We start from the raw sequence: 21,895 nt of genomic DNA on the forward strand, positions 1-21,895 counted from the left end.
ACAAAGATTCGAACGCTTCCTAGACGGAAACAAACTACTAGACCCCAGTGTTTGACCGAAGAACGATGATTAAAACGATGTGGACGATATTGCTGCTGTTGGAGAAAATGTTACTAGTATGGCTGTTAACGATGGAGAAGAGTAGTGGTCATATGGTTGTGGTTAGTGGTAGTTTGCCAAACTATCACACCGTGCTGCAATTCGCACGCGAGGAATTTGTCACCACTCGACGTATGAAACGCTTTTGGACCAGTACTGGATTATGTCCGCCGGAGCCACGAAACAGAAGTGGAGCGTTCTTGCTGTCGAGAGATTCGTTGATGAATTTGGAGCTGATTGCCGCGCTGCCGAACCGTGCTATAAGCCATGTGCGGGTTCATTGGCTTCTAGAGCTGCTTGAAGTGTAAGTTTTGGCCACGTGCTTTATTAAATCCTTGGGACGTTTGTTGCAATATTAGGCGTAGGGAGAGGAAAAGAGTTAGGTAACATTTTTCCAATTTCTAACATTACCTTACCATAACGATTAGTTTAACTGTGACAAGGCTTCAAATTGGTAGAAACATCGGAAACGTTTGTTTAAAAAGGGGAACAATACCTTTTTTATGCAAGAAAAAATTGTTCCTTTTTCTTTGAAGTTTAGAGAAGAAAAAACAAAAACAGAAGCAGTACAGCAGATTGTGATAACTTTGTTGTAAAATATATTCTTTTAATGAAAAGAAGAAATTTTGAAACAGTATCTGAGCCATAGTTTGAAAGAAATTCAGCAAACGCGCATCATTATTTTGTTAACATTTTCTTTTCATTTTGCTTTTTCATTATTTTCCACATCTCATTTGTTGCTCTTTTTCTTTCGTAAAATGTTTTTTTTGCTCATTTATAGTTCCCTGGAACAGGAACAGTTTCGTTTTAACTTTACCGGATTGGACGTCTTCTTGGATCATCTCCGGCATGTTGGACTGCAACCCGGCTTCGAGCTAATGGGTGTACCGAAAGGAAACCTGCCAGCAGCAGTGTGGTTGCAATCTTATGCACCGGTATTTTGGAAGGACCTGGTACAGCAACTGGTGGGAAGATACATGGGTAAACTGGTGGATACTTCAAATCCACTCCAGCCCGACAAAAGTTGATCGTTGTACATTGTTTTCATTTTGTTGTTATTGTTCTTTTTTTTATTCTTCACAAGACCGGTACGGTGGACGGTATGTAAGCAGGTGGAGATTTGAAGCGTGGAATGAGCCCGACTTAAGGACCTACAATTTGCTAAATTTCACCGTACATGGTAACGTTACCTAGGTTAGAAATCGTTCGATAAATTCTAACACATTTCCGTCATTTTAGATTACTTATCCTACGTATTTGCTATCCGGGACGGATTGCTTGCTATGGATCGAAAAGCTCACACACGGCCGCCGTACAGGCATATGAGCTCGGCGGCGAAATTGTTTCCACTTTACGGACCGGCGGGTCTCTTCAAATCGGTCCAACATCATCCGTTTTGCTGGTCCGTGATAAAGGTGTGTAGTGCGAACGTTACGCATGGCTGTCCATTCGACACGATCACGTTTCATCGAAAGGGCAGCGGCCGTTGGGCATCGGAAGTATTGGACGGTGGCCGCCAGTTGCTTGAGGATATTCTGAACAGTTTTCCACCCGTCGGACGACTTAAGTTTGCTAACGAGTAAGTATGCATTCAATAATTTCATAATATGATTTTCAATTAAGAGTTTTCAACCTTCTAATGGAAGTATTTTGTCACGCAGTAGAATTTTTCATATTGACAGTGGATTATTGTATGGTACTTATGAAACTTAACAATCATACAGCGGAATCTTCTATTTTTTTTATTTATAAAGGACGGCCAGGCCGTATTGCTAGAATCTTCTATTTAGTTAGGGGAAATTTTCCATCTCGACTGTGGAACTTTGTAATTTGCTGTGAAATTTCAGCTGAGCGTTTGGAGCGTAAACACGGGCGAAATCATTCATTCACTATTGAGACGATTTTACCGCAACAGTTAATGGTTAAACTTCATTATGAACGTTTCTTAAAGGACTGCTGATTGTTAGATTCCACAATCGAGTTATAAATTTCTTCTTATTTAATGCATGTGGTTTGGTTGTTTGCTGTTTTTGTTTTTACGGTTTTCCAGATATTTTTGTTTTCATGTCACAATTATTGCATCTTTCTGACGTATATTTGAATTTGTTTTAATTTTTTTTACGAAATAACACACCACGTTTACTTCGTCCTCTATATTTTTTTGTTTTACGGAACCAATATTATGGATTTGAATATCGAAACATACACATAAGCAAAAAATTAAACCACCTGTCAAATTTCATTTTCCACATCAATTGCATGCGCTTTAATAAAATTTATGTTGATTCTGTATCTATTTTTGCTGATTCGCTATTCGTATTGGGTATATAAATAGTCGAGATATTCATTATCGCTTGGCCTGTTCTCTAAAGTGGGCTCGCTGCACCCTATTATTTGCTTTTCGCTTTAAGATAAGGGGCCGTCCATAAATCAGACAACACTAAAATCAGGATTATTCCTCCTCCTTCCAAATTTTCACTAAAATCAGGATTATCGACCACTCTCCCACTTATCGTAACAAAACGTAGCGCTTTAACAGATCCTCCAAGCTCCCAAAATATAGCGTAACGCTAATGCAACCGCCTCCTCCTTCCAAATTTTCACTGAAATATAAATTTATCAATAAAATGATTTTAAACATTTTTATCACAACTATCGCAAAGGGGGTGGTCCGTTGGTAGAAGCGACTAAGATATATTTTTTTTTATTTCGATTAAACGCTGTGAATTGTACATTTTTCATTGAAACTAAGAGATATGATACAAGAAATTATGATATACTAAAAGATATGGTATATGACACAAAGGCCATTAAATAACAGGTTCAAAAATATTCTGTACCGAATTTTCTACATTCCCCCTTCGAGCGTTACGCAACTTATGGATGCACCTTTACAGTTAATAATACTAATTATAATGTCAAATATGATAAATCTTAAAAAAAAGAAAAAAAAACTGCGGAACGAAAACAAAAATAACTAGAAAATTGTAAAACTAAACTTACAACAAAGCCAAAACTAAATGCTAAATTATCACCCATCCAACAAGCAGTTGGAAATGAGCTTCGGGACATATCTTGTATTTAAAATGCTTCATTTATTTTTATTAGCGAAGCCGATCCTATAGCCGGATGGTCGACGGGTCGCCCCTTCCAGGCGGATGTGCGGTACGCGGCTATGCTATTCTCTATCGTCACTCAACACTGGTCAGAAATCGCCGAAGGTAGCGACTTGGGACGACGTTTGCAGTTTCTATCCCATGATAATGCGTTTCTCAGCTACTATCCGTACGTGTTCGAGCAGCGTACGCTGTTGGCGCGGTTCCAGATGAATCTTACCAATCCACCACACGTGCAATTCATCGCAAAGCCTGCGTTTTCCGCACTCGGACTGCTAGCAAACCTGGGACCATTCGCTGGACCGACGCAATTTTTAAATGGGAACGTTTCATACGTACTTTCGGTTGATAAACCCATGAAGTACGTGTGTCTGGTGGCATCACGCTCAAACGATAGCTTCCCGCTGTGGACAAAGCGATCGTATGTTAATTTGACCATCCCGACCGTTATGGTGCGTGATGATCGGTTTCACACTTTCCATCGGATAAGCACCCTGATAGAAACCATCCAGGACGGTCGGAACGATCCGTTTCGATTGTGGCAGCGGCAAGGGAAGCCACCATTTCCGACAACTGCACAGCTGGCTGCAATGCGTGCAGTGCAGCTTCCCAGTATTTTGTACGCCAAATCCCAAGTGGTAGAGTTTGGAAAGGGTTCGAAGGGGACAGACATTGTTTTGAACTTGCGCGGCCCTTGGATTGTTAGTGTGAGATTGTGCAGTGAACATTACCCTCCACCCGGTCGGGTGCGCAACGTACGCGTTAGGACCGTGCATCGTGACGAAGTTTTAATTTTTTGGCACGCGGCGATGGGGAAAAAACAAGGAAAGCGGTATGTACTTTTGGCTTAATGTGAGCAAACATTATTGATAAAAAATATAAATATTTATGTAAATATGTTTCATTTCTCAATTCTTTTCAGGTGTATTCAAACGTATGAAGTGTGGTTCAAATCTATAAAGTGCAGTGTAAAGTGTAAAGCAACCGGTAGAGTGCAGTGTAAATGGTGTCATATCAATGTTTCCAAGCATACTCCGTTTATGTTTTACCAATATGTGCAAAACTTTACTTTTCCTGCAATTACACGTGCTGCCTGCAAAGAAGGTAAGTGCTCTTTGTTTATGTATTACCAATATACAGTGACTCAAACGGAAATCCGGACACCTCAAAATTGACCATTTTATTTAGTTTGAGGTTAATTTTTTTGTTGCTTAGTGATGGCCAAAAAAAGGTTTTTTTTTTATTTCATCTCTTTATGTACCTTTCTATTCATTACCGTCAAAAAAAAAGATTTAAAATGTCTTCGTCGAACTGTGTCGAAAATGGATCATATCGTTCAGAAAGTCCGACTTTTGCCAGTTAAAACCAAACAGTAGCACATTTATTGACAATTCTTCTTCTTCTTGGCCTAACGACCTACTAGGTCACGCCGGCCAATGAATGGATTATTAGACCCAATGCCAATGAGGCCAATGAATGGATTATTGATAACCACGTATTTGGATAGTTTGTCCTTAATACGGTGGATTATTCCCATTATTTACAATTATGGGAATCGAATCATTTCATAAATCTGCAATTTTTATTCATAATTTTCCGTAACTTCTAATGCAGATTGATGTTTTCACATGTACGATAATTACAACAATGCGGCATGAATAATTCAGTTTCTTCGGACGATATCCGTCCCTTAGAAACAACAGCCATGTTTCATACGTTCGACACAATATTTCTCCTGTAGTGGTTTTGCATCTTTCTGGCAAGCAGACCTAGCAGTATGAGAAATAATTTTATCTGATCAAAACTCGGTATCACTATCGCCGTATATTTTTGGTGAATTTAATTCTTTGGTGCCAGTTTTCTCTGCTAACAAAGCTTCCTATTAGGCTGGAGTCACTGGTCAGTCGTACGATTTATGGTGGTTTTTGTTTTATTTTTTAAGCGATGGTCTTATTTGATGATGGGACGGAGATTTTTGGTGGTATGATAATTTCAATTTTTGTATGTGATATTTGCCAGATGAAAAGAATGACTGCACCACATCCTCAGCAAATAAACATCTCTCATTCCGTACAAGTTTGACCACCACCAAAAATTGTACGATTGACCTAGCCTCTAGCCTTAAGAAGTGGCGAACCTTACGCTTTTTTATTATAGAGTGTGAACCTCATATAAAACATATGAGTCTTGTTATAAACTTTCTAAGCAACGCCCTAGCCGTATTGCTTGGAATGATTGATTGTGGCAATTTCGAAATTTAATTTTGATCTTTTTTTAATGAACTGTAGGAAGGACCTATATAAGATTTTTTAACAATTACATTTTTTTGCTGAATGAAAGGAAGGTTTGAAAAGAGATAATTCAGAAAAAATCTGTTTTAAGGCAACATTTTTTTTTTTTATTCATCATGGACGGCCAGGCCGTATTGCTTACAAATATCGTTCTGAAAGTTAAGCAATTGTTCTATATTAAATTGTCCGATCTTTAGCTTGAGTCGCTGTGCGTATGAACATTTTAAAACTTGTAACCATACTGAACAGGGAAAAATCCTTGGTGCATCGTTTTTTTTTTTTTTTATTCAACAGTATGTTCCGGCATAACTGGATATTATAAGGTTCGAGCTGTTGATTTGTTTGGTAGAAAAGGACAATTTTCAAGGGCAGTGTACTATAAGGCAAGTGAGATGTAGTTAGAATAGATCAATGGAATCGAGAAACAATGCGATTACGTTAAAATGCGAGGGAAAAAGTAATGACGCTATGTTCCGCCAGTCATGATTGAGAGTCTTTGTATTTGTGGTTCAAAGTTTAGGTTATGTTGCTCATTTAACACAGTTCTATTTGAATGACACTTCTCTTGGATCGAGGCAGAGAAAATCTGCCATTTACATTACTTATTGAACGCGAACGCGTTCTTCTATAACATTGGATGTTGCGTAATGAACGCAACTTGCCACTTCTCCATCTAAATAATTTCTTTCGTATAACATTTCCAATGCATTACTGCTGTGCCCTAATTTAAAGCCGTAACAGCTCTAATTGTCTTCTTGAATCGAACATTCGCTCTTGCCATACAGTTCGTTCAGCGGCATTTCCTCCACTACGGAGCATTCGCTCTTCGAACATGTTTTGGTCTACGTATGTTTCATAGCCTGTGTATGTTTCAAGATAACAAGTTATCTCTAACAACTTCACTAAGGTCTGTATTGTGATTTCACTCAACTACCGTAAAGAAACACCGTAAGAAACATTAAATTATTTGAGAATTCCGTTGAATCGACAAGCTGAATCAACCGTAGTTCAAAATCTGAAGGGCTAACTGTGGGAAGTGGCCTCACCGGCCACTGTGGTGATGGTTGTCTCATCAAAGCCATCGAGCAGCGGGATGATTTGGGTGGGTTGCTTTTTGTTGCCCGCCCGCACCTAACCTTTTTTTTTTTTTTTGTTAACGGGGAGGGAACCTTCAAAAGGTCCCCATCTCGGAAGGTGGTCTGCGGCTACAGACCGACCCTCAAGATGGGGTATGTGGGATTCATCGTGACGCTGGGCCCGTGAAGCGGACCCGGCAGCCGATGCGACCCAACTAAACCACTCCTCGACCTGATCCGAAACCTGCTGATGCGCTGATGTGCGTAGTACTCCATGCAGGTTCGTTTGTGCAATGCACTCATCCCGTTGACGAGCGGTTGCTGCGTCATTCGTCCTTGTTGTCTCAGCTGCTGCTGCTGCTGCTTCGTGCCTTCCTTTCCGCTGCTGCTGCTCAGACCCGTCCGTCCGTAGCCGTTACTCCCGGTTGGGTCTAAGCTCCTGCTGCTGCTCTGGTTTCTCGTCGCTGCTGCTGCTGCTTCCGTTGTAGTATAGACCTATGTGTGCGGTTACGGCGGCAGCTATTGCTACCTTGGTTGTTCCGTGTTCCGCCGTCGTTGATGTCGCCTCCGTCTTGCCGTTGGTGGACGTTCCTCATTCCACCTCACTTGGAGGTTTCCAAGATGGTCCGAACGGCAGTCCGGACTGCTTCCCAGGTGTCGCGGTTGGCACACATTTCCGCCGCCAGATTGTCCATCGTCAGGCGGGTGTGGCTCTGCTGCTGCATCTCATGTTGGGTCCGAGCAAACCGTGGACAGTGGAACATTACATGTTCGACATCTTCCACGTCATGTTCACACACCGGGCAGTTTGGCGAACCGTCGAGGATGCCTTTCTCGACGAAGTAGCTCCGGAGAAACCCATGCCCTGTAAAGAGTTGAGATAGAAAGAAATCAATTTCTCCGTGCTTACGATTTACCCAGGACATAATGTCCGGGATAAGTCTCCTCGTCTTCATCCCCGGCGATCCCTGCTGCTCTGCTCCGGCTGTCCACTGTTGTTGCCAGCGTTCCATGGTCTCCTCTCTGCGTCGCTTTCGTATGTCTGGTCCAGTATATCCCCTCGCTACCTTGTCGTCATGGCAGCGAATATCCTCCTCTAGGAGGAGGACTAGCGGGATAGTACTTGCGACCACGCAAGCTGCATCGTAGGAAACCGTCTGGAAGGCGCTGGCTACTCGGAGTACTCCTGTGCGGTGTGTCCTCTGAACGGTTGTGCGATGAATATCTCTGTGTAGAAGTGTCCGTCCCCACGATGGTGCCGCGTAACGGACAATGCTGTTCCCAACGTTAACCAGGGCTCTCCTTCTGCTGCTTTTGGGGCCGCACTTGTTCGGCATCAGAGCGGTCAAGGCATTTGCGATACGCGTTGCCTTGGTGCAGACCTTCTCCAAATGCCGGCCGTAGTGCTGCTTGCGGCAGAGCTCGACGCCGAGGTACTTGAGCGATTCCGTGGAAGTGATCGTGTGTCCACCCGCTTGTAGTTGACCTACTTGCGGGTTGTGATGCGTGCAGAAGATCATGTAGCCGGTCTTTTGATGGGCCAGCTTCAGACCCACTCCATCCATCCAACGCTCGATCCTCTCCAGGTTCCTCGTAGCATGGTTGCTGATTTCCTGTGGGTCCCTCCCGATAAGGGTGAACGCCACATCATCCGCAAATCCAATAATGTCCGCACGCTTCCCGGACAGCTCCAGACGTAGAAGGTCGTCGTACATGACATTCCACAGTGTTGGCCCTAGAACCGAACCCTGCGGAACACCTGCCGTCACTGGTAGCGAGACCATTCCTTCGTCCGTCTCGTAGTGGAGCGTGCGATTGACGAAGTAGTTCCGCAGCAAGTTGGTGTCCTGCGCCAACCGGCAGTGGTTGACGTTCTGCTGGAGTATACTATTTTTGAGGAGGCCGTATACTTATTCCAACTACTTGACGGCAGTTGCGCTATCCAAACGAATGGCCAATTGCTTCCGGGCCCTTGCAGACGAGGCACTTCCGCTCCTCAGTGCATGGTCCTGTGTGTTTCAGTTCCGCACACCGAGGACACCTGCCGGACCGATCCTTTCCGCGGCATTTCATGGCGATGTGGCCAAACTCGTAGCACCGGTAGCACTGTCGTTTGGCCTCCACCTTCTTCAGTCTGCAGCACTGGCTGAGACCGACTACATGCTGTTTGAGCAGTACGTCGTCGGTCACGGCCACCTCAGGGCAACAGAAGAATGCGACCAGCGTGCCGTAGTTGGTTTTTACGGTCGTAATCTGGTCGGCATCAATCGCCACTCCCAGGGCTGTGCTCAGGTCCGTCGCAATCTCCTCACTGGTGCAGCTTGGAGGAATATTGGTACAAGTGAGGCGAGTTGTGGGGGTCCGTGGTCGGGCTTTTGCCTTGCCCTCCTCCAGCAGGCTGGACACCTTTCTCCACATCTCGAGCGTCTCGGTGTGGCTCTCGCAGTTGAGTTCCAGTAGGAGGTTCCCCTGGAAGTTCATCCGAGCGCGCTGCACCTTTTTCTTGTCGTCCCCCAGCTTCCTGTTGCCGATGCGCAGTATCTCGCCCAGTGTCGCGTCGTTAGTTGCTTCCAACTCCAACGCGTTCTGGATCCGATGTGCGCGTTGCTTCGGTTGTTTCGGTGGCTGCGGTTGATTCGGCTGCTGCTGCTGCTGGTTTGCATCAAGTGCTGCTGCCTCCTGCTTCCGCTGCTTCTTCCGTGCCCGTCGCTTTGCCGACTTACTAACCACCTTCGTCCATTTGGGTGTCGGTTCCTGTAGTTTTTCCTGGTCCTGTCCGTTGTCCGTGGTCTTTTGTTTGTTTGGTTTCCGTTGACGTTTGCGTTTGTTGGTCTTTTTGTTTGGCTGTGTGTTTGTGTGTTGGTCTGTCGCGTTGTTGGTGGGGGGCAGGGTCGAGGGAGTGTCCGTGGTCGTGGCGGTGTCCATTTGGCTGTCACATGTTGTTGTGGTCTTTGTGATTGTTTGTGTTTTGGTGTTTGTTTCCGTTTGTGTCTTTGTCATTTTGTTTGCGATTGTCGAGAGAGTGTCTATGTGTGTATCTTGTGTGTTTTTTGGTTTGTTTGTGAGTGTAGTTTGTCTTGTTTTTGGGTTGTCTAACGCTGTTACCGTCTGTGTCTGTCCATGTTCGATTTCCTTGGTCATTTTAGTGTAGGCTTCCCACTTCAGCAATAGCTGCTTGTTGGCCTCCAAGAGCAGTGCCGTCATGTGCACCAGTTCCTCAGCCTTCGCATCGGTGGTACCGGGAGACAGCTGCGTTACGGGAGATTGGGGGGATGGCTGGGTCTCCACAAGGGAGGACTCTGCCACTTCGCCCTCACTACCCGCAAGCTGCCGCTCAACCGGTTCGGCCTTGGGGCCTCGAGGTTCGTCTGCACATGGCGGTGACTTGGGAATGTCCGTCGTTGCCGTAGCGTCTTTGTCGTGCGTCACGTTGTCAGTTACTGTTGCGAGCGTATTCAGGACCTTTCTGATGACAGGCTCCCAGTTCCTCGGCAGAACAGACTGGGCTCTAGTCTTCTGTCCATCGCGTATTGTACGGACGAAGCCGGTCAGCGTCGCGATCGCCCTCTCCACCGGGTCAACGGGGCTAGCACCAGCAGGGTACCGCTCGAGGAAGGCCTCCAAGCTGCGACCAGCCACGGACGCAACCAACGGCCCTGTTCCCTTCTCCATGACCGGCTCAAGACTCGCCTGCCCTGCCAGGCCCCATCCAACCTTTGACGTTTTCAAAGGTGCGGTAGCTTCCGCTATTGGTAGGGCTGGCACGGCCGGCAAGGAGCTTCTAGTCATGCGTCTGGTGAGCAGGACCTCTTGTCTGGCTGACATCATCGGGGCCGTCGCGCCTGAGCTGAGCCGTCCTCTGGCAGATACCCGGATGGAGCCGGATAGTCGCTTTGGGGATGCCCGCACCTAACCTGAAGGGGTTGAAATGTTGACTGTTATTTGTTTTAACCTCAACTTTAGCAGCGTAGACGCTAGATATCCCTCGGTCATTTCTAATTGCCCCGTCTTGGACAAAAAGGCTTCTCCACTTCCTTGCTTTCACACATCAAGCTTCAAAGATTGTCCTTATGGCGCATCTTGGCGGCTGCACGTATACTCTGTCTCTCAAAACTCAAAAGTCTGACAAAAGTCGTAGCAAATCTTGGGCACTATGCTGACTCGTATCTTATCTCTTGCACACTGGCCAGTGAATGTTATCTGTCGTTCAGCCGCTCTTATTGTTCTTGCCTCTGGATCGGTAGCTCGTCTTTCGAAGATTCGTTTCTCCTCTTAATTGCAGTATCCTCCGAACACGTGCAAAATACTCTGGTTACCTTGATTGGTCTTCTCATGTGCTTCTCCACATGGGTGTTCTCAAACCGTCAAAAAAAAATCACCGATAATGGTTCCCGATATCGATTTATTGCCATCACCATTGATGATATCAGGCGTCTTTCGCTGCTACGCGTTCCTGTTCGATGAGCCTCACCAGAAAATCCATACCCATTCTTGCATTCTTCACGATGTACTCTAAGTGCTTGTAGAAGTTGAATCGTTCATTTAATACTCACTCAATCAATCACTCCCTAGTACGTTAGCTCCTAGCTTGAATGAATCTGGCATCCGGTAGTTAGTAGCGATTTATATTGTGGTTTTCTTCTGTACTAATTCACCACCATCAACTTGCTAGTTGTCACAAGCTTCAATCTTTCCGACACAATAAAGGATCAGTACCATGATGGACAGGGTCTCACTAACGAGGCGGAGAGCGTCCCGGATGTCACACGAGGTACACTTTGTAGGCTAATAGCCACAAGTGTAATCGGTACATCTGGTGTTCCGTGAGTATCTGCCTAATAGCATCAATGCTCCATGTTATGACGGCGCGATCATACGCTATTGCCGTTGCTGATTCAACACCACTTAGTTGCGGTGTTAGCTGTACGGTAATGACGACATTGGTCATCGATTTTCCTAGGTCCTTCGACAGAAATCCGAATCGTTCGTCCCGCTTTCGGTCTGCTTTAGCTATCTGCTGGTAACTAATGCGGATTCGATACTCTTCTTGACTCTTTTTTTTACTTTTACGACCCTTTTCCTCGGTGACGACAAGGTTTCTTCGATATAGTATTAGTCATATCAGGTACGTTTCTCTTGTCATCAAATTCGTTGGATGGGTTGGACATGATGAGTCCCGTTTAATCAGAAACGAAATTGGCATTCACTACCATTAACTTGCTAATGGTAATTTATAGCCAGGTCGGCCGTTCTTTATTAGGAGTATTAATGTGTTCGTGCGGTTTTTAACCAAAGTTTTGGGCTCTGTTTTGGCGAAATGGTAATTTATTCAATTTTCAAAATACTGTCCGTCACTTTCCACAACCTTCTTCCACCTTTCAGGCAACTTTCTGATCCCGTCGCGGAAAAAAGATGGCGGTTTGGCCGCTAACCAATCCTCCATCCATTTTTGCACTTCTTGGTGATTATGGAACTGCTGGTCAGCCAGGCTGTGTTCCATCGACCGGAACAAATAGTAATCAGAAGGGGCAATGTCTGGGCTATACGGCGGGTGGGGTAGGACATCCCATTTGCGTGTTTTTAAATATTTTTTAACCGGTACCGCTATATGTGGCCTGGCATTGTCATGTAGCAATATGACTTTGCCGTGTCTATCGGCGTATTGTGGTCTTTTTTCTTTCAAAGCGCGGCTTAAACGCATCAATTGTCGTCTATAGACCTCCCCAGTGATCTTTTCGTTTGGTTGTAGCAGCTCATAATACACCACACTCAGCTGGTCCCACCAAATACACAGCATGATCTTCGCGCCATGAATATTCGGCTTGGCTGTCGATGATGTGGCATGTCCGGGGTATCCATACGTTGCACGACGTTTTGGATTATCGTAATGTACCCACTTTTCATCACCAGTCACTATTCGATGCAAAAATCCCTTCCGCTCTTGCCTTTGGAGCAGTTGTTCACAAGTGAACAAACGGCGTTCGACGTCTCTTGGCTTCAGGTCATAGGGCAACCAATTTCCCACCTTCCGGATCATTCCCATTGCTTTTAATCGAAGAGAAATGGTTGGCTGAGCCACTCCCAGTGTCTGTGCAAGTGTTTTTTGGTTTTGTGATGGATCTTCATCCAGTATTGCCTCTAATTCTCCATCCTCAAACTTTCGTGGTCCTCCGGAACGCTCCTCATCTTCCAAATCAAAATTGCCACTTTTGAACCGTGCAAACCACTTGTGACACGTTCGTTCAGCTAGAGCATGGTCACCATACACTTCTACCAAAATTTTATGACTTTCGGCAGCCAAAATTTTATGACTTTCGGCAGCCGGCAAATATTCCGTTTCGTTGTTTTCCGATTCCGAATTGTCGTTTCCTTCTGTATCCGTTTCAAATTGTAGATTATCAATGATATTAGCTTGTTTCTCTAGTTGTTGGCTCTATATCTAAAAATATTTTGAATTGTTTCATTCATTTTAGTGATCTGTATGTTTATGGTTTCGATTGTTTTTGTTAGATTAGCAATTATGGTGTCTTTGTTATTCATTGGAGAGTTTACTGTAACTTGTGCATAGCTCAGACGATTTTGTACGCTGTTCACATTTTTCACTAGATCGCTCGCTTCTTGGTGTGAAATTTGATTATCAACACGGTATTTTATTATTGTTTCTTCCTGCTTGTATACCGGACAGCTTTTGTCAAAAGCGTTGTGTTGGCCTTTGCAATTTTTACAGCACAACGTGTTTGTACAATCACCGTGAACGCCCAGTCCACAGTTTCCACAGGTTGTTTGCGATTTGCATCGGATCTTGGTATGGCCATACCGGCAACAATTGAGACAGATCATGGGCCTTGGATAGTAAGGCCTAGCCCGTACCTGAATCGGACCCAGACGGATGTATTCTGGGACTTTGCTGCTTTCAATCTTTAGTAGAAGTGCGTTGGTTGGTACGTACTCGCCTGCCACTTTTTTGGTAAAGCGTTTCACTTCTTGTACATTTTGTGGTTTTAGTTCCGTCAAAATATCTTCCACGCTAACATCTCGCAGGTCAGGGGAAACAATAACACATGAGACTGTGTTAAGCGTGTTGTGCGGTAGAATGCTAACTTTTGTACCATCAATCAAGCATTTTAGCTCTTGCAGTTTTTTGAACTGTTGGAGCGAGCGGGTTTTGATCAATATTTTTGATCCATCGTCAAATCTACTTCCAGGTATTGGAAGCTCTCCGGCAGAATTGGTCAAACTCTTTCCAATTACAAATGGGTTCTTTGGCAGCACGTTGTTTTCAGTTGCTTGCAATACTAGGAATTTCATATCCCCGTTCAATCCATTTGCGTCTAGCCAAGCCGGTATTTGCCTTTCGTTTTTGTTCCTAAACGAAGGTTTCCCCTCCGGGATAGGGGACCCAGGCATTTCTGGGCCCTTATACTCACCCGCCGACACAATCGATCTCTTTGTTCCACAAAACACTCACACAAACAAACTCTTCCTTGGCGATAACTAACGTCCTCTCCTTCTTACACCAATACTAATGCAATCAAACAAAAGCGGTTCTACTTATCCAGGAATGAGAAAAACAAAATTTGGAGGCACTATCAAACACGTCTGCACGGATCGACGGTCGACACCAAAACTGTCCAACAGCGCTCGCGCAGGATGAGCTATTCCGAAATCATCAATAATGTGGATCAATGCAGTTTGGAGTAAGACCTGCTCGGGTGCTTGCTGGAAAGCTGCTGCAAAAGTGCGTTGTGCCTTGTTGGTGGCTGTGTGATCTCTAGTGGTGTCGGGTGTGTGGTGCGGAAGTGCAGTAGTACTAGTGGTGTTGTGTACGTAGTGCAATTTCGTGTGGTGTGCCGCATTACAGTAACGGCATTTGTGCGGCGATCGGCAATCACGAGCCATGTGATTCTCTCGCAGACAATTCAAACATAAACGCGCGGACATGGTAAAACGGTGACGCTCCTTCGGGTCCATCCCTTCAAATTGCGGGCATTTAAAAAGATAGTGCGCGAACTTGCATAACGTACAATTTGGCGTTTCATTTGATGTCAAAGCAAAACTGGCTTGGCTGTGACGTAGGACGGTTGTTTACTAACAACGTCTCCAATACACGCATACGACGGTGAAGGAACGAAATTAAACTATCGTAACTCGGATCGGCGTTATTTGATGCGTGCTCTTCCCAATCGCGTAAGGTGATTATTGGGAGTTTGGTGCATAACAGATGCTCAAGAATGCTACCCCAACTGTCCGTTTCTTCTCCCAAGTGCTGTAGAATCTTTTTATGCCGCTAAAAATTCGTCCACAAGATGGTGCAGTGTTAAAACGCTTTCCTTCTGGGCAGCAGGAATGGCAAACATTGCTTGCAAATGGCGTTTTCGCAGCAAATACTCGTTTGAGTATCGCTCGGTTAGCGTGTTCCATGCTAACTCATAATTAGCTGCACTTATGGTGATAGATTCTATCACTTGAGCCGCTTCACCTTTAACCGCGGCGCGCAAATAATGGAACTTTTGTATTGCCGGCAAATTTAAGTTTGCGTGTATCAGGCACTCAAAGGTATCGCGGAATGTCAACCATTGCATATAATCTCCCGTGAATTCGGGCAGTGCAATAGTGGGTAGTTTGATGCCCTTTAACGGATTCAATCCGGTGCTCGTTTGAGGGATCGGAACTGATGGTAACTTAATCTGTAACTGCGATTGTACGTAGATCAGCCTATCCTCGCAATTCTCCCTTAGAGCAGCATTTTGCGCTATTTCTTCTGCATTGGCAGCAGAATCTTCTAAACCTTGCTGAACACTTTCTAGATCAAGGCATAGCCTCTCGAACCTTTTTACACGTATTTCCACCTCTGCTTGATCCCGTTCAGGAACGAAATCCTCCAAAAACTTCTCGTACCGCGAAAGAGAACCCAACAAAATTGTCCGTCGGGACGCCAAGACAACGGGTTGCACGGGCATTGCGCAAGTGACTATGAGTGCGTGGGATTGACAGTGTTTTGCGTGCGGCGGCAAAATCAGCTGTGCGTTTCACAAAATCACGACGAATGTGGTACGAAAGCGGGAAACGATGTTACGGTATCGTTGTGATGATCGAAATTCGCTATTAAAAACCAGGAGCAAGTAATGTCCTGGTCACGGCACCAATGTTGGTTCGCGGAGGTTTCGGATGATAATTCGCTGCGTTATAGTTACCAAGTGTAGTCGTCGTGTATTGTGTTGAAAGTGCAAGAGAGATTTATTATCTAAATTTGCCCTATTTATAATTTTCTGAGTGTCACTCATGCCAGTGACACTCATTCACTACTCACTTCAGTGAACTCACTACTCACTTAACGAATTGCTCTTCGTCAAGTTTCTGTCTCACCGTTATGCGTGAACAGCTTCGCGAAATTTCGGATCGATTTTTTGTTGCAATAGTTACCAAACAGGATTGTAGGTTTCGAGGTTCCAAAATTCAAGAAGGGCATATTCCATTTTTCTAGCCCTATTTATAAGTGTTTCATGAGTGTTCCTTCCGTGAGAGACCATCTCACTACTCACTATTTTCTCGCTACTCACTTGACGAAACTAGCTTTCGTCAAATGGCCCTCTTGACGTCTACGCGTCAACAAATAGTTTTTGTCCTGTGCTACTCTTGCTTCTTCCCTGTTAAATGCCATATTGGTATTTTATCCAAGTTAGAAATCGTAATGTTCTGGCTACAGCCGTAGCACCTACACGTAGGCACCTGTGAGAATATAGTTATAAATGTTAAAAGTTATATAGGTTTAATCTTTAAATCACTCATATGGATCTTCTTTCCTTTCTTTGTTAGAACAGTTGATCTATTAACCTTCTCTATTTCGATCTTTCTAAATGGTTTTGCTTGTTCGAGCCTTCGTTTTGTTTTCATGTATGCTGCAGATTCCCTAGTTATGTTTTTGGCCTTTGCTTTTCTGTTGTAATATTGAATATCTTTATCTTGCTTTGTCTTCAGTTTGGCTTGAACTTTACTTAAGATTTCAGGTGTGTTATCGGTGGGAGTTATAATTTCAATTGGAGTGAAGGTAGTACAAGAATGAATTGTATTATTGTATTTGTGAACTGATATCGTAACTAAATCTAAAACCGATTTGTAAGGGTGTTCATATTTTGTGATACGATATATTTCAAGAAGGGTAGAATGGAATCTTGCAACTGTACCATTCATTTCACTTCTTCCAGTAGCTGTTAAATATGGTTTAATATTATATGTACTGAAAAATTGTGTAATTTCCCTTGAATTAAGAGATTTTTCTCCGTCTATGACAATATTATCGGGTGGTTTATGTTTGAGAACTACTTCTTCCAATGCTGGTAACACGTCAGCAATAGCTCTTGATTCAATATATACTACTTGTGCATATTTAGAAAATTTATCTATGCACGTTAAAAAGTAATATTTTTCCAAGAAAAGAATATAGATGTGTAAAATTTCAAATGGTGCACTTGGCAAAGCGGTTTTTTGCATAGGTGGTGATATTGGTTTTCTATCATATTTGCATTCATTGTAAATGTGACAAGTCTGTTTGAAATATTTTATTTGAGCAGACATTTTGGGAAAATAATATCGTTTCAGAATTTGTGCCTTATTTTCTTCGCATCCCCTATGTGTTCTGTTATGTTCCTTACTAATTATGTTCATTTGATCTGAAGGAGATTCAATGTCCTCTAAAATTGTTTGAGTGAAACGTATTTAAAAAATATTTTGTCGTCCATAATGATTTTTATAGGACTCTTGTTCTAAAATATGAAATAGTCCCTCGTCTCTAACGTCGTCTATATAAATTATAATCCTTTTGAAGTTTGGAAACGGGTATTCTATTTCTATATCTGGTATACCTTCTTTTATTATGACCTGATGACGAAATGCATTTAGTGGTCCTTCTGTAGAGGGTATGAATAGTGGCTCACTATCATCAGCCGAATGTTGTGTTGCTGTTATTGAACAACACAATCTGCTTAGGGCATCTGCCACAAGGTTTGTTTTTCCTGGTTTATATTCTATTTCGTAGTCATGCTCCTCAAGATAGGACTTCCATCTCTTAAGCTTTGCATTTGTATTTTGTTGAGTCCCGTGACGGTCGAACCACATGTTGTGATATATTTAATTTTTGAGTCCAATAACCAGTCACCTTTTTTAAGTTTTGTTAAGCAGCTATTTGCGTGCGCTTTATTCTAACGTTTGACATCGACTAACCTGGACTGACAAGTGTCCGGTCGTGTCACCGCTCACACCAACACACTCTCTAACTCTCCCATCTACCCATACAAACATACGGACACGAACATACCGGTCCCCTTGAACAACTTAGTTTTCAACGCTCTCCAGAACATTCCAGCATACAGATTTTCGAAATTGGCCTCGTGACTACGCCAGAAGCGGTTTTAATAGTAACCACTCGCACGATTCCATCCTGTCTAGGGTGTGTATCTACCACACGAGCAAGCGGCCAACGAGCAGGAGGGAGTTGCTCGTCCTTCATGATGACGATATCCCCAATGGATACTTGATGTTCTGATGGATCTCGCTGGTGTTGTTGGTTCAATTCATGGAGATACTCAGACAGCCATCGTCGCCATAATTGCTGAGTATGCTGCTGCAGCCTTTGAAATTGGTCGAGACGGTTGGCGGGCAGGTCTCGCACGTCAATTTCAGGAGGTGGACGTATCATTCCTTTGATGAGGAAATCGTTCGGTGTAAGGGCTGTAAGGTCATTCGGATCATCTGATAGAGGTGTCAGCGGGCGAGAATTCATACATCCTTCAATCTTTACTAGGATCGTTGTTAGATCCTCGTAGGAAAGCAATGAAGATCCCAGCTGTCTGATCAAAAGTTTCTTGGCTACTTTAACGGCGGCTTCCCAAAGCCCACCGAAGTTTGGTGCACGAGGTGGAATGAGATGCCATACAATTCCCTCCTCTGCGAGACGTCTGTAAACCTGGTTTGAGAATCATCGTGAAACATTTGATACAGCTGGTGGAGTGCGTTCTTTGCGCCGATGAAATTTGTGCCATTATCCGAATAGACGTGCTGTGGCTTATTTCGTCGAAAGATGAAACGGTCTAAAGCCTTCAGGAACCCCGATGTGCTCAAATCACTCACAACTTCCAAATGCACCGCCTTGGTGCTTAGGCAAACGAAAATGCACAGTTATGCCTTTTGAGCAGCAGCCTTTCAGTGAACAGGCTTTAGATAAACAGGCCCGCAGTAATCAATACCGGTACAGACAAACGCCTCATTTGCTGTCACTCTAGGAAGAGGTAGCTGGCCCATCGGTTGTTGAACTCGAACTGGTGAAGCTCGGCTGCAACGGAAACATCCACGGATGCTGGATCGAACTGCTCTTCTTCCATTCAATGGCCAAAATTCTTCGCGAATCGCCGATAACGTTGCAGTGATGCCACCATACATCAGCTTCTCATGTTGATGTCTTATCAACAATTTAGTAAATGGGTGAAAACCAGGCATAATGATTTGATGCTTCACGCAGAATGGTAAATCAGCATGTTCAAGCCTTCCGCCAACACGTATGATGCCTTCAGGATCGACGAAGGGATGGAGTAATCTAAGGGCTGATCTGCCAGTAAGTCTCTTTTCCCTTGTGAGTTGCTTCAGCTCGTTAGGAAATGCTTCTCGCTGCAGCAACTTTGGCAGCACGTATTTTGCATTCTGCAACTCACTCACGGATAGACAACCTGTTCTACGCTGACTCTTGTTGCAGATGTTGTAACTAAACCGTAGGCAATACGCTGTTACGTTCACAAGCGTTCGAAACGAAGAGTACCGTAGGAATAAAGGATCAGGTTCAACCACTTGAGCAGCTAACATGACATCACCCTTTCTTTCCATTTCATCTTCTGTAAACTTCGTATGGCATAGCGGTGTTTTGGGCCAACATGACTTATCTTGCATCAACCAATCTGGTCCTTGTTGCCACATTTTACTTTCCAAAAGTATCTCCGCAGACACGCCTCTGGATAGCATATCAGCGGGGTTTTCGGTCCCTGGTACATGATGCCAAGTGCATCCGTTGGTAGCTGCTTGTATTTCTCCCACCCTATTCGCGATAAATATTTTCCATGTTCGAGGTGGACAAGCTAACCATTGCAGCGTAATAGTGGAATCAGACCACATGTGAACTTCGTTAATTGGCATGTACACTAAAAGTTTTTTCTGCAATCTTGTAGCTAGTAAGGCTGCACATAGTTCCAGCCTAGGAATAGTGAGTAGCTTCAGCGGAGCTACTCGCGATTTAGATGCCAGCAGCGTAACATGAATGATATCGTCGTTACTTCGAGACCTCAAGTAGGCACACGCACCATATGCTGCTTCCGAGGCATCTACAAAACAGTGCCGTTCTGCATAACAATGGTTGGGAGTCAGAGCAAATCTAGGGATTCTAAGATGAGTTAGGCAGGGAAGCTGGCCACAAAAGTCTTCCCACTTGATACTCAATTGCCGCGGCAATTCTTCATCCCAATGAAGATTACGAGCCCAAAGTTCCTGCATCAGGATTTTAGCTTGAACAATGATGGGAGATATTAGTCCAAGCGGATCGTACAGCTGAGCGATGGAGGAAAGAACGGAACGCTTTGTATATGGTCGGACAGAGAGAAACGAAATAGTGAACCTGAACATATCACTCGGTGGCTCCCAAGATATGCCTAGCGTCTTCACGCTAGCCGATGCGTCGAATTCGTGCGAAGATTTCATTCCGAGCAACTCAGGAGGCAAACCATCAAGCACACCAATGTCATTCGAACACCATTTGCGAAAACGAAAACCTCCCTTCTCCATCAAATAGGTCAGCTCATCACGCAGTTGAACAGCCTGCTGAATATTTTCTGCGCCGGAAATCAGGTCATCTACGTAAAGATTCTTCTTTACCGCTTCGGTTGCTAACGGGAATGGAGCCCCTTCATCCTCAGCCAGCTGAAGAAGCGTCCGCGTTGCCAGGAAGGAAGATGGAGCTAGCCCATAGGTCACGGTAGCCAGCTCGAAAGCTTGCACGGGTTTTGTATCCTTAAATCGCCAAAAAATCCGCTGCAAACTTCTATCGTCAGGATGCATACTCACTTGACGGTACATCTTCTCGATGTCAGCAATAATCGCAACCTTATACTTACGAAACCGGACAACGAGAGTCAATAGCTCGTCTTGCACTACTGGCCCAACAAGCAATACGTCGTTCAATGAGTGCCCTGTAGTTGTCTTCGCCGACCCGTCGAACACTACTCGCACTTTGGTTGTCGTACTAGCTTCCTTGACAACGGGATGATGCGGAAGGTAATGCGCTGCTATCACACCATCAGTTTCCATGGGAACTGGAAACATATGCCCCAGAGACAAGTACTCTTGCATGAAGTCGTCGTACTGCTGCTTCAGATGTTTGTCCTTTGACAATCTCGTTTCCAGCAATCGGAACCGCTTCTGCGCCGCAGCTTTCGAATCGCCGAGCATTTCAGGAAAGTAGTGGTGCTTTGGCATTCGAACGATGCATCTTCCCGTAGCATCTCTGCTGGTCGTTTCTTTGAAGTACTGCTCACAATGCTGCTCATTGGGAGACAAGCTAGCTACAGCAAGCTCTTCGACTTTCCAGAACAGCTCTAGTTGCTCCTGAATCTTGTCTGTTGATTCCATCATGTGGCAACTTAACGCTGTTTCATCTCGCGGTTCATGAGAAGTCGGCGTATCTCCTGTCACGATCCAACCAAATACCGTGTCAATCAGGAGATTTCTCTGTCCAGGCAAATGCACTTGCCCACCACGTAAAAGAGAATAAAAGTGTGCTGCGCCTATGATCATATCCACTCGACGTGCTGTTCCGAAATCCGGATCAGCTAAGACATAGCCCGATGGAACACCAACGGCTGAGGTGGAAAATGAGGCTGAAGGAATATTGTGCGTTACCTTTTGCAGCACGAGAAAGTCCATACTTTGACTGTAGTTGTAGATCCGCGATCTCACTTCTGTTGATACAACGTACCTTGCACTAGTAGTAGTGCAATCTACACCAGCGATCGAAATCCTCGCATGCTTTCGTGGTAGTTGTAGCAACTGACAAAGACGCTCACTGATCGCGTTCGGTTGCGACCCGTTGTCTAGCAATGCTCGTGCTAGATGCTCCATACCGTACGCATCAACTACCACTAATACCACTGTGGAGAGCAAAGCGTTGACTGCAGATTTCTTCGACGATGCCAACGCCATGGTAGAGGTGCTAGGTGTGTCACTCACTAATACTTCACTGTTTCCAATATTTATATGAAGCAAAGTGGGGTGGCGCTGG

At 44.5% G+C, this 21,895-nt stretch overlaps 5 protein-coding genes and 1 pseudogene across 6 annotated transcripts in view; 3 read left to right on the forward strand and 3 right to left on the reverse strand.

Annotated features, from left to right (window-relative positions):
- The window catches only part of LOC126556186 (mitochondrial genome maintenance exonuclease 1-like), a 306,337-nt gene that overhangs the window by 223,366 nt on the left and 61,076 nt on the right, over positions 1-21,895 (reverse strand). The gene's annotated exons all lie outside the window — the stretch shown is intronic.
- Positions 1-21,895, forward strand: part of LOC126567431 (protein LTV1 homolog) — a 255,962-nt gene that overhangs the window by 209,752 nt on the left and 24,315 nt on the right. The window lies entirely within an intron of this gene.
- On the forward strand, positions 66-5,904 carry LOC126555995 (alpha-L-iduronidase). Its single transcript, XM_050211149.1, has 7 exons — positions 66-403; positions 881-1,080; positions 1,184-1,279; positions 1,339-1,678; positions 3,208-4,047; positions 4,138-4,319; positions 5,801-5,904. Exons 1-7 carry the CDS (start codon positions 66-68, stop codon positions 5,902-5,904), a joined length of 2,100 nt encoding a protein of 699 aa, XP_050067106.1.
- LOC126556447 (uncharacterized) lies at positions 7,302-8,297 on the reverse strand. The gene is made up of 2 exons (XM_050211712.1): positions 8,073-8,297; positions 7,302-7,447 (listed from the first exon to the last, which is right to left on the reverse strand). Exons 1-2 carry the CDS (start codon positions 8,295-8,297, stop codon positions 7,346-7,348), a joined length of 327 nt encoding a protein of 108 aa, XP_050067669.1. The 3' UTR covers positions 7,302-7,345.
- Positions 9,178-10,495, forward strand: LOC126567434 (uncharacterized; annotated as a pseudogene).
- Positions 14,862-15,542, reverse strand: LOC126567436 (uncharacterized). The gene has a single exon (XM_050223656.1). It carries the CDS (start codon positions 15,540-15,542, stop codon positions 14,862-14,864), a length of 681 nt encoding a protein of 226 aa, XP_050079613.1.

Source organism: Anopheles maculipalpis, chromosome 2RL (assembly GCF_943734695.1).
Source record: "Anopheles maculipalpis chromosome 2RL, idAnoMacuDA_375_x, whole genome shotgun sequence".
NCBI classification, from domain to species: domain Eukaryota; kingdom Metazoa; phylum Arthropoda; class Insecta; order Diptera; family Culicidae; genus Anopheles; species Anopheles maculipalpis.

Bases quoted from the DNA above. Each gene is read 5' to 3' on its own strand.
- LOC126555995 (XM_050211149.1), top strand. From the start codon at position 66: ATGATTAAAACGATGTGGACGATATTGCTGCTGTTGGAGAAAATGTTA. The intron at 1,679-3,207 runs GTAAGTATGCAT...TATTTTTATTAG, and splicing joins CGACTTAAGTTTGCTAACGA to CGAAGCCGATCCTATAGCCG. The intron at 4,320-5,800 runs GTAAGTGCTCTT...TTTATTCAACAG, and splicing joins ACGTGCTGCCTGCAAAGAAG to TATGTTCCGGCATAACTGGA.
- LOC126556447 (XM_050211712.1), bottom strand. From the start codon at position 8,297: ATGTACGACGACCTTCTACGTCTGGAGCTGTCCGGGAAGCGTGCGGAC. The intron at 7,448-8,072 runs GTAGGTCAACTA...AACTCTTTACAG, and splicing joins GCACGCATCACAACCCGCAA to GGCATGGGTTTCTCCGGAGC.
- LOC126567436 (XM_050223656.1), bottom strand. From the start codon at position 15,542: ATGCCCGTGCAACCCGTTGTCTTGGCGTCCCGACGGACAATTTTGTTG.